The sequence below is a fragment of the Pongo pygmaeus genome, chromosome 15 (genome assembly GCF_028885625.2).
Source record: "Pongo pygmaeus isolate AG05252 chromosome 15, NHGRI_mPonPyg2-v2.0_pri, whole genome shotgun sequence".
Classification (NCBI taxonomy): Eukaryota; Metazoa; Chordata; class Mammalia; order Primates; family Hominidae; genus Pongo; species Pongo pygmaeus.
The window spans coordinates 16,764,406-16,780,065 of record NC_072388.2 but is presented as its reverse complement, the minus strand read 5'-3'; the positions used below and the strand labels follow the sequence as shown (position 1 = coordinate 16,780,065).

Genomic DNA, 15,660 nt, shown 5'->3' with positions numbered 1-15,660 from the left:
GTCAGGAGTTCGAGACCAGCCTGGCCAACATGGTGAGACCCCTATCTCTACTAAAAATACAAAAATTATCCAGGTGTGGTGACACATGCCTGTAATCCCAGCTACTGGGGAGGCTGAGGCACCAGACTCGCTTGAACCCAGGAGGCGGAGGTTTCAGTGAGTGGAGATCACACCACTGCACTCCAGCCTGGGTGACAGAGTGAAACTCTGTCTCAAAAAAAAAAAAAAGGCACAGGTAGTCTTGCTTTAGTGTTTTCTTTGCAATTTGTTTGAATCCAGATCCACAGACATTCACATAATGTGAATGCTTGCTTTGTCTTTTTTTTGTTTTTTGAGATGGAGTCTCGCTTTGTTGCCCAGGCTGGAGTGCAGTGGCAGGATCTTGGCTCACTGCAACCTCTGCCTCCTGGGTTCAGCAATTCTATGGCTTCAGGCTCCTGAGTAGCTGGGATCACAGGAGTGCGCCACCAAGCCCAGCTAACTTTTGTATTTTTAGTAGAGATGGGGGCTTCACCATGTTGGCCAGGCTGGTCTTGACCTCAGCTGATCCACCTACCTTGGTCTCCCAAACTGCTGGGATTACAGGCCCCAGCCATTGCGTCTGGCCCCTGCTTTGTCTTTTAAGTCCGTTTTAACTTATTTGTTCAGGAAACTGGGCCAGTTGTCCTTGGAGATTCTCATGGTCTGGATTTTGCTGGTTGCATCCTTATGGTGTCAGTTAACATGTTTCTTTATCCCGTGTATTTCCTGTAAATTGGATGTTGGATCTAAAGCTCGGTCAGATTCAGGTTCTTCTACTTGTTTGTTTTTTTTCCTCAAGACTCCATAAGTAGAATGTCTTCTTCCATCAGGAGGCCCCTATGCCAGCTGTCTCTCTTTTCAAGATCCAACCCACTCATCAGAGGCTGCAAAACTGTGAGCTTCTCATTTAGTCACTCCTTTGTATATTAATTCGAATTCTATAATGAGGCACTTTCCCTCCTTACTATTGGATAACCAGTGGTACAGTTCATTCAGGAAAGGAAAGGAAAGGAAAGGATTTAACCTGTATTATGGACTTAAAATACATTTCTTATTTTTTTTTTTGAGACAGTCTCTGTCTGTCGCCCAGGCTGGAGTGCAGTGGCACAATCACAATTCACGTTAGGCTTGACCTCCCAGGCTGAAGTGATCGTCCCACCTCAGCCTCCCAAGTATCTGGGACTATAAGTGTTCATCACTATGCCCAGCTAATTTTTTTTTTTTGAGACAGGGTCTTGCTATGTTGCCCAGGCTCGTCTGGAACTCCTAGGCTCAAGCAATCCATCTTCCTCAGCCTCCCAAAGTGCTGGAATTACAGAAATGGGCCACCACGCCTTATTTTAAGGCCAGGCATGGTGGCTCCCGCCTGTAATCCCAGCACTTGGGGAGGCTGAGGCGGGTGGATCACCTGAGGTCAGGAGTTCAAGATCAACCTGGCCAGCATGGTGAAACCCTGTCTCTACTAAAAATACAAAGATTAGCTGGGTGTGGTGACATACATCTATAATTCCAGCTTCTCGGGAGGCTGAGGCAGAAGAATCACTTGAACTGGGGAGGCGGAGGTTGCAGTGAGCCGAAACCACACCACTGCACTCCAGCCTGAGCGACAGAGCGAGACTCCATCTGAAATAACACAAAAACAAAAAAAAATTTTTTAAGTAGCCTTTAAAATTTTTATATTTTACTTTTGATTAAGTCACATGTTCACAAGGTTCACATTTCAAAAGAGTACACAGTAAAACGGCTCCCTCTCACCTCAGACCCCAGATATTCCCCTTCCCTCCTTGGAGGTTATCAGCTTCTTTTTCTTTTTATATATACAATTTTTTTCTTTCTTTCTTTTTTTCTTTTTTCTGTTGGCCACCAAGTTACCATGAGAAGCATTGTCAGTTTTCTTTTTCCTCTTTTTTTTTTTTTTTTTTTTTTTGAGATAGAGTCTCGCTCTGTCTCCCAGGCTGGAATGCAGTGGCACGATCTTGGCTCACTGCAACCTCAGCCTCCCGGGTTCAAGCGATTCTCCCACCTCTGCCTCCCAAGTAGCTGGGATTACAGGCGTGAGCCACCACACCTAGCTAATTTTTGTAATTTTAGTAGAGGCGGGATTTTGCCATATTTGCCAGGCTGGTCTTGAACTCCTGACTTTAGGTGATCCTCCAGCCTCGGCCTCCCAAAGTGCTTGGATTACAGGCATGAGCCACCGTGCCTGGCCTACCAGTTTCTTAAGTGACTTTCCAGGGTTATTTTGTATAAGCAAATAAAGCAGATCACACATACACACACTTTTTTGTATATACGCCTGGTAAAATTTCATCTTCACAGTTCTTGAAGATGCTTTCTTCACCTACTAGTTATAACTGGGAGGTGGCTCTGGATCAGGCCAGGAAGAACTTCTCCACTGGCTTTTCTTGGTCACAGTTTTCCACTTAAAGGATGTACCATCGTGTACTTAATAGCAGTCCATTTTGATAGACATTTAGGTTGTCACCAGGATTTCTTACACGAGCAATGCTGCAGTGAACCTCCTTGTCCACGAGCCATCTCCTCTGTGCTGGGGTATATCTTTGGATATGTTCTTAGAGGAGGAGCTGGTGGGGAAGGTCCTATGCATGCATAGTTTTCGGAGCTCTTTCTCAGTGCCGTCCATCGTGGTTGTACTCACCCTCCCACCAGCTGTGTAAGGGAGGGCCTGTTACCCCAGAGCCCCTCCCTGTGTATTATGTGACCCCTTTTTCCCCCAATCTGAGAGTGGACAAATGGCATCCCAGTGTAGGGTTTTTTTTGTTGTTGCTGTTGTTTATTCCTCTTTTGTTTTTGAGATGGAGTCTCACTATGTTTCCCATGCTGGCCTCAAATTCCTGGGCTCAAACAATCCTGCCTCAGCTTCCTGCATAGCTGGGACTGCAGGTGCATGCCACCGCACCCAGCCCAGTGTAGTTTTATTTTTATTTTATTTATTGATTTTTTTGTGACACAGTCTTGCTGTGTCACCCAGACTGGAGTGCAGTGGCATGATCTCAGCTTACTGCATCCTCCACCTCCTAGGTTCAAGCAAGTCTCCTGCCTCAGCCTCCCAAGTAGCTGGGACTACAGGAGTGCATCACCACGCCTGGCTAATTTTTGTATTTTTAGTAGAGATGGGGTTTCATCATGTTGGCCAGGCTGGTCTTGAACTCCTGACCTCAGGTGATCTGCCCGCCTCGGCCTCCCAAAGTGCTGGGATTATAGGTGTGAGCTGCCACACCCGGCCCCAGCGTAGTTTTAATTTGTAGTTGGGAGCGAGCCCCATCCCATCCCCATCCTGTGCTCTCTTCCCAAGGGACCTGCAGCAGCTGGGAGAGGAGCTGTCCAGGAGGTCGGCCTGGGACTGAGCATGGGCCTGCGGCTGGCAGAGAGCAGGGTCCAGGCAGCCCTGGAGAAGCAAGCCCTGCTGCAGGCCCAGCTGCAGGAGCAGCTGCAGGACAAGGTGCTCTGCGAGAAGGACCTGGCCCAGCAGCAGATGCAAAGCAACCTGGACAAGCCTGACCTCAGTGCCAGGTGGTTACCTGGTGGATGCCGCACAAGGCAGGCATCCCTGCAGAAGGTAAAACTGGAGAATTGAGGAGAAGGAAGCATCTGTTCACTAGGAGCAGGGCCTTCCTCTGTGAGCTCAGCCAGTCTTCCCAGGCACCCCACTGAGGTTCCGAAGGCATTTGCCCCGTGTATATCATAAACAGCTTAGCCTCCAATGACAGAACTTGTGGCCAGGTGCAGTCAGGAGCTCAAGACCAGCCTGCCCAACAGAGGAAACCCTGTCTCTACTAAAAATAAAAAATTAGCTGGGCGTGGTGGTGTGTGCCTGTAATCCCAGCTACAAGGGAGGCTGAGACAGGAGAATCGCTTGAATCCAGGATGTGCAGGTTGCAGTGAGCCAAGATCACATCAGTGTATTCCAGCCTGGATGACAGAGCGAAACTCCGTCTCAAAACAACAAAGAAAGAACTTGTGCCCCTTACTCCTGCCACCTGGACAAGTCCTCAACTGCTTTCCCATGAGATAAAGCTGGTGGGAACCTCATTCCCATTTGACAGATGAGAAGTGTGGCTCTGGAGAGGAGTCGAGACTTCTCTAAGGTCACACAGCCAGGGAGGTGGATGTTAGGGTACCTGCCTCTGGTTGGGAGAAGCATGGTGGACACGGAACTAGTGGATTTGACAGGTGGGGGTGGCCCCCTATTCACCTCTGTTGCTCCCGAACTCCAGAGTGACAGAGCTGGCCCTGGCAGTGGAGCGTCTTCACAAGCAGAATCTGGAGAAGGATCAGGTCAACAAGGACGTCGACGAAAAGTTTGAGGCCCTGGTGAGCTGCAGCTGCCCCTGAGATGTGGCAGGGTGGGATGGGATACCGGCGAGATCCATGGTAGCAGGCTTAGGGCTGGGCTGCCTGGGCCACCACCAGCATCCCACTCACACTCAGGTTCAGCCCTCACAGGTATGCAGGCTTTGTGGTAAGCACACTCACCTCCTCCATCCCATTTCTTCCTCCCAGCAGCCCTGTAGCATAATCCTCATGACACAGATGGGGAAACTGAAGCCCAAGAGGGGAAATGCTTGTCCAGTCTCAGAGCCAGTAAGCAGGACTTGAACTCCCATCTGCCCTCTCCAGGTCCAGATGCTGCCTCTGAAAACCCAGCTGCCCACCCGTATACAGCTTGATTTGGTCACCCCTCTGTGAGGCCTGGCCTGGGTTCTAGGTCCGGCTCTCCTCCAATCGACTTTGTGACCTGTGGCAGGACACAACTCTTCTCTGGGCCTGGTCTGTTCAGTGAGGGCCTCGGGCCTGCTATGGGGTCTACCAAGTGGCTGGCCTATGGACATGGCTTCAGAGGCCACCTGGTCAGTGGTGGGCCAGGGAGGGAGGGAAAGGGGAGGTTTCAGATAAGACAGAACCCCGACCACCCTTTGTCTCCCTCCCCGCACTCCAGGAATCCCTGTAGCTACAGGAACAGACGGCCCTGGAGACAGAGGACAGAGAGGGGCTATGGTAGAGCCTAAGGGACCTGCCACAGGTGTGAGCCCAGAGAGGTGGGAAGACAGGGCCCTGCCAAGGAGTCCCAGGCTCCCCCGCCACGTCTTTCGGTGGCCTGGGACTGAACTGCAAATGGGTGGGGGCCTGGGACCCAGGCTGTAGCTGCTCAGCACCCCTGCTAGCTCACGCGGCCTCTGCCCTGGGGAGCCCCCAGTCTCAGAGGGGAGGCATGGCCCTTTCAGAGCCCACCTGTGAGCAACACCAAATGACGTCTTCGCAATAAATGAGAGGCCTCAGTGGCGAGCTGAGGACTGAGCTAGTGGAGGAAGTGAAATCAGGAAGGCTTCTTGTAAGCGGGAGCATTTGGGATGAGGCGGTCCCCAGCCTGGCCTGGGCGTCTTTGCCAGCTAACCCCGTGGTTCCTAACTGCGGCCTCCTTCTGCCTCCCTCCCCTACCCTCAGGCAGTCCTGTCTGACGCTGAGAGCGGCAGCCTGAGTCCAACAGCGTCAGGTGGCAGCCCATGGGGGCTCTCGGGCCAGAGGACCCCATCCCCACCACGGCACTCCTCACAGGGCCGAGGCGGTTCGCCCAGCCAAGGCCCCTCCCCGGCCTGCTCAGACTCCTGCACTCTCCCTCTGATCCCATCTGCTCCGCCCTGCACAAGCGCCAGCTGCAGGTCTATTTAGGAAGGGGCTTGAGAGTTCTGGGCACAGCCAGAGGCCGGGAGGGAGGGGCTCGCGCCCTCCAGGTGGGGGCAGGGGAGAGGGCGGGTCCCGGTAAGGAGTCTGAGCGCTCTGGGGTGCAGCCAGAGCCCTGAGAAATAGTGTCTGAGGGTGTCAGGATCCCCAAGGAGGTGGCCGAGAGCTCTGCGGTGAAGCCGAGCCCAGAAGTGGGGGTGCTTGGGCAGCTGGGGGTGGGTGCTTGGGCAGCTGGTGGAGGGAGGAGGCTGCGGCAGTGTTCGGGTCCTGGTAGAGAGGGAGACAGGTCCCTGGTCATACAGAGCCAGGACCCTGGGAAAAGGTCTAGCAAGGGGAATCAGAGCCTAGGATGAGAGCTTGGGAACGAGGGGCAGAGCCAGGGTAGGGAGAAGTCTGAGAGTGGAACCAGGATGCAAGGGGGAGGAGCCTGGGAGCTCTGGGGGTGGGGTCAGAACCCAGGAGAGGAGTGTGCCTGCGGGTTGGTTTGGCATCCGGGGGCTTTGATGGGAGTTGTCCGGGACCCCAGGGAGATGAGGGTTCAGAGGGTGGTGAGGGCATAAAGGAGGGCAGCGGAAAGCTGGCTCTCAGGCCTAGGCCCTTATCCTGCCACAGGCGAGGTCCAGGCCCTGGACCCTGCCGAGCGTATGCTAGTGTGTATCCCTGGAACCAGAAGAGCCTAGGTGGGCTCTGGAGGCCTCCCAGGACCTCCCTAGACTCTGTGATCTCCGCGCCCCAGGACATGCGTGGGCGCTATGAGGCAAGCCAGGACCTGCTGGGCACCCTGCGGAGGCAGCTTAGCGACAGCAAGAGTGATTGGGGGTCCTAGAGGAACAGCTGCAGCGCCTGCGGGACAAGACCGGGGGCGCCATGCAGGCCCACGAGGAAGCTCAGCGCAAGGTGCAGCGGCTGCGGAGCACCAAAGAGCTCCTGAGCAGGTGCTCGGGAGGTCTGAGCTGGGGGGTGCTGAAGAATAAGTCAGCGTCTGGGTATAACACCAGTCGAGCGTTACGGGTGTGCCTCTGCACTAATATGGTCTCCACTAGCTGCATGTGCCTATTAGCATTTATCTATTTATTCATTTATTTATTTATTTATTTATTTATTCATTTTTGAGATGAAGTCTCTCTCTTGTCGCCCAGGCTGCAGTGCAGTGATGGGATCTCGGCTAACTACAAGCTCCGCCTCCTGGGTTCACACCATTCTCCTGCCTCAGCCTCCCAAGTAGCTGAGACTACAGGCGCCCGCCACGCCAATTTTTTTTGTATTTTTAGTAGAGACAGTGTTTCACCATCTTGGCCAGGCTGATCTTGAACTCCTGACCTCATGATCCACCCACCTCCATCTCCCAAAGTGCTGGGATTACTGGCATGAGCCACCGCGCCCGGCCAACACATTTTTTAGTATTCAGTTTTGTTTCGTTTTGTTTTGCTTTGTTTTGAGTGATGCTCTTGCTCTGTTTCCCAGGCTGGAGCACAATTGGTCCATCACAGCTCACTGTAGCCTGGAACTCCCAGACTCAAGCGGTCCTCCCACCTCTACCTCCCAACTGCTCCTAGTTGGGGGCCAGGGCCTGGGCCTGGCCTGGGGAAGGATATGGGAACCAAAGCCTGAGAGTTAGGTTTCCACTCCCTTCCTTTGTGCCCTCACCACCCTCTGAGCCCTCACCTCCCTGGGTTCCTGGGCAACTCTGATCTCAGTCCCGAGGATACTAGACAAGCCCCCAACATTTCCAAATTTTTTGTAGAGTTGGGGGTCTCACTATGTTGCCCATGCTGGTCTTGAACTCCTAGCTTCAAACACTCCTCCCACCTCAGCCTCCCAAATTGCTGGGATTACAGGCATAAGCCACTGTGCCTGACTCTATTAAAATTTAATTAAAAATTTGAAAAAGTGAAAATTCAGTCTGGGTGTGGTGGCTCATGCCTATAATCCCAGCACTTTGGGAAGCCATGGTGGGTGCACCACTTGAGGTCAGGAGTTCGAGACCAGCCTGGCCAACATGGTGAAACCCTGTTTCTACTAAAAATACAAAAATTAGCCAGGCATGATGGCGGGCACCTGTAATCCCAGCTATTTGGGAGGCTCAGGCAGGACAATAGCTTGAATTTGGGAGGTGGAGGTTGCAGTAAGCCAAGAACATGCCATTGCACTCCATCCTGGGCGACAAGAGGGAGATTCTATCTCAAAAAAAAAGCAGAAACGTACATAAATATCCCTGGAAGGATTCACAGGAACAGCATCCCACAGATTGCCTACAGGGTGAGACTGGGAGACAGGAATGGAAGAGATGCCTATTTTAACTTTACAATTTTCTGTACTATTTGAATTCTTTTTTTTTTTTTTTTTTTTTTTTAAATAGAGACGGGGCTCTCTCTTTTTTGTCCAGGCTGGTCTCGAACTCCAGGGCTCACGCCTGGCCCTATTTGAATTTTGAACCATGTAAATATTCATGTTGAACCATGTAAATTTTTTTCTTTTCAGAAAAAAATAAAATCTGTCTGGGCATGCGGGACACTGCGGGCCCCCGAGGGGGTGTGTCTCCTGCCTCTTTAACCTGGCAGGGGCGGTTCAAGTGGCCGGGGAAATCAGCGTTTTGGAGGGTCGAGGGCTGGTGCTTTGAAAGAGAGGCGGAGGGGAGAGAGGGATTCCCTGTCCCAGCTGCACTAGGTGCATCCCCTCGGTTACTGCTTTTCTCCGCCCGCAGGGCCCCTAACCTGTTGGAACCCGTTGTGCAGTAGAGGCGGTCGGGTCCCTTCAAGGCCCCGCCGCGCCTGCGCCTTGGGTTCTCCTGACGCCGCCGATCCGGACCCTGAGGAGCCAGTGGGCTGCAGGCACAGGCACAGGCGAGGGGTTGGGTGGCGGTTGAGACTGCGGCGGTACTGGGATGGGTAGGTGAGGATCCCGAGACTGCGTGAGCTTGTGTGCGCGGTAATTTTGGGAACGCCGAACGGGCAACCTGCGGCGCCAGGAGCCGGGCCAAAGCACGACGGAGAGGCGGCGCGGCTGCCGGCCACCATCTGAATGGGAAGTTACGGCGAAGTCCACCCAGCCTTTCTGAGGTGAGGGCGCCGCGCCAGGCTGGGCGGGCGGTGAATCTGGGACCCGCGGGCGCACACCTGGGTCCAGGCGCGGGCGTCGCAAGTTTTGTTGCGCCAGCGGTGGTGGTCGCGAGGTGGGGCGTGCACCGCCGGGGCCTAAGTTCCCTGCGCTGAATTCTTCGCCTGCCGCTGCCGCCTGCAGCCCAGCTCTCGTGGGCGCTGGGAGGAAACTCGCTGGGGAGTGTTCTGTGGCATCCCAGGGGTTGGAGGGACGGAGCAGCATCGGGGGCACGTCCTCCTGTATCTTGTAGAGGACACTGACCCTGCATCCCACCCTCGAGGCCGGAAATTGATCGGTTGCCTCTGCGGGCCTGAGAGGTGAGAGCGCTCGCGCCCCTGCCTTGCAAAGTTGGGGTCTTTACTGGCCTCCGGGCTTCTGCTCCTGGCGGTGTCTCCAGGCTGGTGATGGGCAAGCCAGGTGTGCCAGGTCCAGGATGCACATGAGGAGCGTTTGTAGCCATCACTGAATCACCTCCTGACTAGTGGGGCAAGCCTCAAATGAACCGCAGGATTTCGGGTAGGTTGGATTGTGGGGTTGCTGTTTGCACTCCGAGGAGTTGCTGTGATTTCCCTGTGTCAGTCTGTCTGTCTTTCTGGCTTCTTAGATCATCATCTCATTTGGCGTCCTTTCACTGAAGAGTTAACCAAGACATTTGGCCTGGTTTCCTTGCTTTCCTCCTATCTTTTGCTGCTAGAGCTGCTTTCGAAAAGAAGTCTTTTCTGGCAGTGGTATCTTTTCTTTGGGTTACAGTGTTGTTCATCCTTTCTTTGCCAAAGGAATGAATCCCAGTGCTTCACGAAGTTAAAGAAAAGATCTGCTGGTAGTGTTTAATCTGTTCTGAGCTGATATGCGTTAGTAGCTTTCTTTTTGTTTTTAAATTTTATTAGTAAAATTTCACTAGTGAACCAGAAGCTATTTTTTTCTATTCTGAAATGCTAGCTTTAAGATTTCTGAGAACTTTGCGTCAGAGAAATCTTGGAAAAGTTACTGAAGTATACAGAAGAAGTTCACAATTTTAAATGTGCAGGTGGCCCGGGCGCAGTAGATGACACCTGTAATCCCAGCACTTTGGGACGCCAAGGTGGGTAGATCACTTGAGCCCAGGATTTCCACACTAGCCTCGGCAACGTGGCAAACCTTTTCTCTACTAAAAATACAAAAGTTAGCTGTGTGTGCTGGTGTGTGCCTGTAGTCCCAGCTACCCAGTAGGCTGAGGTGGGAGGATCACCAGAGCCCGGGAGGTTGAGATTGCAGTGAGCCGTGGTCATGGCAGTGCACTCCGACCCGGATGGCAGAGTGAGTCCCTGTCTCAAAAAAAAAAAAAAAAAAGGTGGGGGGGTAATGAATTTTGACCAAGTGAACCACCACAGATTGAGAAATAGAACATTACTAGACTGGGGTGTATTTGTAGGAGTGGCATTGTTGGTTTTAGAGGTATGTGAATGATAAAACCTTAGTATTAGATATTGTTGAACATTTTCCCAAAGTGATTGTACCATTTAGCAGGGATATTCTGGTTACCCCACATCGTTGCTGATGCCTGTCAGTTAAAAATTATTTTGCCATTCTAGTAGGGGTGCAGTAATATATCAGTGTGGTTTCATTGAGATTGACTATCTTATTGCCATTTATATGTCCTCTTTTGTGAGGTGCCTATTAAATCTTTTTATCCAGTTTTCATTGATATGCTTGTTTCCTGTTGATTTGTAATACTTCATTCTGGATATGCCTCTTTTCTAGGATTTATATGTATTGCGTTTCCCTTTTTTCAATCTGTAGCTTCCGTTTTCACTCTTTTATGGTGTTTTTTCATGAATGGAGATTCTCTAACTTTTTTTTTCTTTTTGAGACAGGATCTCACTCCATTGCCCAGGCTGGAGTGCAGTGGCACAATCACAGCTCACCGCAACCTTGACCTCACAAGGCTCAGGTGATCCCCCTGCCTCAGCCCCCAAGTAGCTGGGACCTACAGGGGAGTATCACCACACTCAGCTGTTTTCTGTATTTTTAGTAGAGATGGGGTTTTGCCACATTGCATAGGCTGGTCTGGAATTCCTAGGCTCAAGTTGTACACCTGCCTCAGCCTTCCAAAAGGTTGGGATTACAGGCATGAGCCACTGCACCCAGCCTGAGATTCTTAATTTTAATGAAATTATACTTTATCAGTGTTTTCCTTTATGGTTACTGCTTTTCGTGTCATCTTTAAGAAATCAATGCCTAACCTAAGAGTATGAACACATTTTTCTGTGTTAACCTGCTAACAATTTTATGTCTGTTTTTGCATTTTTTTTTTTTTTCAGACAGGACCTCACTCTATTGCCCAGGCTAGAGTGTGGTGGCAGGATCTCAGCTCATTCAACCTCCATCTACTGTCTCAAGTGATCCTCCCATCTCCGCCTCCTGAGTAGCTGCGACTATAGGCGTGTGTCACCATGCCTGGCTAATTTTCGTATTTTTTGTAGAGATGGGATTCAACATGTTTCCCAGGTTGGTCTCAAACTCTTGGGCTCAAGTAATCTGCCCGCTTCAGCCTCCCAGAGTGCTGGAATTATAGGTGTGAGCCACCTCACCTGGCTATGATTCACTTTTTACTACATGGATGTGTCTGCTTGATCCAGCACCATTTATTGAAAAGACCATCCTTTTCCTTCTGCACCATGTGGCCCTTTTTTTCATAAATCAGATGACTGTATGGTCATCTGATTTATGAAATTAGTATGGGTCTGTTTGTGTTTCTGGACCAACCTGGGTAACATAGAGAGATCCTGTCTCTACAAAAAATAAAAATAATAAATAAATGAATGAAATTTAAAAAATAAGTGCATAGAGCAGTAGGAGTCATAGGTGATAATTTATAAATGATTGTCAGTTTCTTGGCTACATACAGGTGTTGGTAATTCAGATGTGTTGGGCATTCAGGCAAAATGTATTAAGTGAATTATATGGTGTTCAGAATGATTGCTAGATGTTCACTGTGACTTGAATTAGATGTTATTTGAGCCTCACAGAGCTGCAGTTTTGACTGTTTTATTTATTTGTCTTTTTAAAGTTTTTACAATCTTCCTGTCAAGACAGTAACTCTTTTATACTTAATTGTTCTTAGGTTTACTTAATTAGCAGGAAAACTTCATGGATCATACCTAAATAAGTGTTAAGCCATTTAAAGGGCTCACATGATGTGATAGAAACAATAGTATTCTACTTAATAGTTTTAGGACTACATCGAATATTTTTTTTTTTCTTGAGACAGTGTCTCGCTCTGTCGCCCAGGCTGGGGTGCTGTGCTATGATCATGGCTCCCTGCAGCCTTGAGCTCTCAGGCTCAAGCAGCCCTCCCACCTCAGCCTCCTTAGTAGCTGGGTCTGCAGGCATGCACCACTATGCCCGGCTAATTTTCTCCTTTTTGTAGACAGGGTTTTCCTGTAGTACCCAGACTGGTTTCAAACTCCTGGGTTGAAATGATCCTCCCACCTTGGCATCCCAAAGTGTTGGGATTACAAGCATGAGCCATCACACCTGGCCATTTTAGTTTTAATAATTTTTATGTTTTTCTAATTTAAAAGATTTACTAAAGTCTCTTACAGCTATTATTTGTGAATATAGTATTCATTGTTGTTAATATGATTATTTTGTATGTGTTCAATCTGATTTTCAATATAAGCTCCTGGCAATTAGAGATTTTGTCTCTTTTATTCACCGCTGTATTCTCAGTACTTGACCTTGCCTGGCATGAAACAGATATTGAATAAATATTTCTTAATGAATGAATGAACATACTAATACCATATTCAAGACTCTCCGAGTATCACAGTTTTCACCATCTAACAAATAAAATAGCTTGTGTAGAGTAGAGTCACAGTCAACCTGCCATGGAAGGAAATGTCAATGAAAAATAAACCTTTGTATATGTAGCTGCTAAGATTTTGGGGCTTTTGTTACTGTAGCATAACCTAGTGAAAGCTCGGTGAGACAGCATATAGAATATACGTGTACAGATAGACCAGCTAGACCAGTAGATGAGATTCCAAAGATAGTTCAATAAGCATTAACTAACAACACCCACACTCTCTTAATTCCATAACAGAAATAATGGAATTCTTGTTCACTAAGATCTGCCTCCAATATTACTTACTTCGTGAAAACTTCCCTGGCTACTCTAGTATTTAGTCAGGACTCTATTTTTTTTCTCGCCAGGCTGGAGTACAGTGGTGCCATCATAGCTCACTAACCTCTAACTCAAGGCTCAAGGAATCCTCCTGCCTCAGCCTCCCGAGTAGCTGAGACTACACGTGTGCGTCACCATGCTCAGCTCATTTTTCATTTTTTATTTTCCGAGACGGTGTCTTACTGTGTTGCCCAGGCTGGTCAGGACTGTTGATGACATATGACGGAAACCCAACCACCTCTAGTTCCCCACCACCTTTCAACCTGCTCTTCCCTGGGTCTTCCCAGTCTCTGTAAATGGCAGCTCCATCCTTCAAGTTGCCGAAGCCCCAAATCTCAATGTTAACCTTGATTTCTCTCTTTTATCTCACAGGCAATCTGAAGGCAAATCCTGTTTAGACCCAGGTGAAGGTTCCTGGTGACCCAGGCTCTCACCAGCCGATTGTCCCTTGCCGTCCTCCTGAGGGTGTCTGGAGCTTCAGTGCTGTGTGCTCTTGGCCTCCACGCTGGGGATGCCACTGACTCGCACGGTCCAGGGCTTCCAGTGGACTCTCCGAGGCCCTGATGTAGAAACTTCCCCATTGGGTGCACCAAGAGCAGCCTCACATGGTGTGGGCCGACATCAAGAGCTGCCAGATCCAACAGGTAAAAATCCCGAGGCATTGCCAGCTCGGTGGGGTCAGAGAGTCCTCTTTCTCTTATGACTCAGATGTGAAGGGAAGATGCCAAGGTCCCTAAACATCGCAGGGCCTTGCCTGGCAGGCAACAGATATTAAATAAATATTTGCTAAATGAATGAACAAATACCCACAGGGTGTGCCGCCCATGACCTGCAGTGCCGTGGTCAGGTGGAAGTGATTTTACTTCAGGAGAGGACAGTGTTCTCTCCAGGACTTTTCCTTATTGCTAGATCTGCATCCCTCTCCTCGCTCTTCTCCTCTCACCCCCCATTCTCTGCCCCCATTTCTCTCTGTTTCACCTGCTTTCTCCTCTTCAGCTTTCGTGGCTCACCTCCTCCCTGTCCACCTGCATCCCCCAGGCTAAGGCCCCTACACTGTCCTGGGTGGGGAGATGTGTCTGGTTTTAGGCAGTGCTCTCTGGATGTGTCCAGGATGGGGAAACATGGCTCAGTTGCCAGTATAATGGGTTAAAAGTGGCCACTTTTGAAGGCCTTTCCCATCTCCCATTCCAGAATCCTGTAGGACTTAGAATTTATGGGCCACAGTGGAATTCTTGGTTCCCCAGGACCTTGTGGTGGACGGCGTCTTTCACTGAGCATTCATGGGGTGACTATTAGGTACCAGGCCCTGCTCTGGGCTAGAGGCCCCACAGTGTGTAAATCTCAGGTCACTACCCCACGGAACCCACCACTGCAGGCATTGAGAGGGGGAGAAAGAAAGGGGCATGGCCTGTTTGTGTTCTTCTCATGTGGTCGCCCACATGTCCTGGGAGAGTAGGAGCCAGTGCAAGGAGAGAAGTCCAGTGAGAAAGGCAAATGAATGACATCAGACCCAGGGGCTGACGCCCCCAGCTGCAGCCGGGTAGCTTCTGGAGTGGACAAGGAGCAACAGGGAAGTTCGTGGCCTGGTGTTCTGGGATCCAGTGTCTCATCTCATTCTTGTGGGCACCAGAACTTATCCAAAGACAAGACTCAGTGTCTCTGGCAACAGTGGGCCAGAGATAGAATGTGTTTCAGAGGAGGAGGAAGGGGTTGTACCCCGTGGAAACAGTATATGGTTTTACAGTAGCGTGTCTTTCTCTAATAACTACTTAGCGTGTTCCTGTTAGTGGAAAATATTGGTGGTGTAAGTTTCCCCACTGTTCTCATCTTCATGTACATTTGTTCATTTTCTTCCTTCCTTCCTTCACGACTTCCCTCCAACTCCGTTTCTCTCTCTCTTTATTCTTTCCCTCCCTCCTGCCCACCCTCCGTTGCTCCCTTCCTTCCTCCTTCCGTCCCTCCCTCCCTCCCTTTCCTTTCTTCCTTTCTTCCTTTTTTCTGTTTTCTTTCTCTCTCCTGCTCTCTCTTTTTCTTTCCTTTTCATTCTCTCTACTTTTCTGAAGAGATCACACTGTACTGAAACCTACATTATTTACCAAAATCTCTGGATCTGCTTCTGTCTTGCAGGCAGAGAGCTCATCCAGTAGCCCTTAGCTCTTCTCAGCCCCCTCCTATGATTTGTGGGTGCCACTGGGGAAGCTTCTGAGTCTCAGTGGTTTCTAGTCTTCACCAAGTTCTGCCCACCCAGATGGTTTTTACCTGTCCTTACCAGAAACCTGCACTGTCTAGATTGCTGAGACTGCTTCTCCTTAACCGATCTGCTATCTGTATTCTGGGGGCACTCCAGGGTTAGAGGTAAATGGCAAAGGCCTTGAAATCTCCAACTGCTCTGACTCCAGGTTGGTGCACTTCAATGCCAAGTACTAACCACACAATAACAGGATGCCCCCAAAACCTTGATATGGGGCTGCTGTATCCTAATTAAAAAAAAGTTAATAGACATTATTTTTAGAACAGTTCTAGGTTTACAGAAAACTTGAGTGGATAGTACAGAGAGTACTCCTAGGCTCCCCTGTCCTCCAGCACACAATTTCTCCTATTAGTATGTTGTACTAGTGTGGTCCATTCATTACAATTGATGAACTACTGTTGATACGTCATTATCAACTAAA

At 49.8% G+C, this 15,660-nt stretch overlaps 2 protein-coding genes across 2 annotated transcripts in view; both read left to right on the top strand.

Moving 5' to 3' along the window:
- Positions 1–826: 826 nt before the first annotated feature.
- On the top strand, positions 827–4,356 carry LOC134738114 (rootletin-like). The gene is made up of 3 exons (XM_063651327.1): positions 827–915; positions 3,338–3,601; positions 4,260–4,356. Exons 1-3 carry the CDS (start codon positions 835–837, stop codon positions 4,347–4,349), a joined length of 435 nt encoding a protein of 144 aa, XP_063507397.1. The 5' UTR covers positions 827–834; the 3' UTR covers positions 4,350–4,356.
- Positions 4,357–9,083: 4,727 nt separating this feature from the next.
- Positions 9,084–15,660, top strand: part of LOC129012637 (neuroblastoma breakpoint family member 3-like) — a 53,039-nt gene continuing 46,462 nt past the window's right edge. Inside the window, exons 1-5 of the mRNA XM_063651326.1 lie at positions 9,084–9,339; positions 9,763–9,904; positions 10,677–10,753; positions 11,124–11,310; positions 13,361–13,632. Of these exons, the coding sequence (XP_063507396.1) occupies positions 13,500–13,632 (133 nt within the window). The 5' untranslated portion in view covers positions 9,084–9,339; positions 9,763–9,904; positions 10,677–10,753; positions 11,124–11,310; positions 13,361–13,499. The remainder of the gene's footprint in view (positions 9,340–9,762; positions 9,905–10,676; positions 10,754–11,123; positions 11,311–13,360; positions 13,633–15,660) is intronic.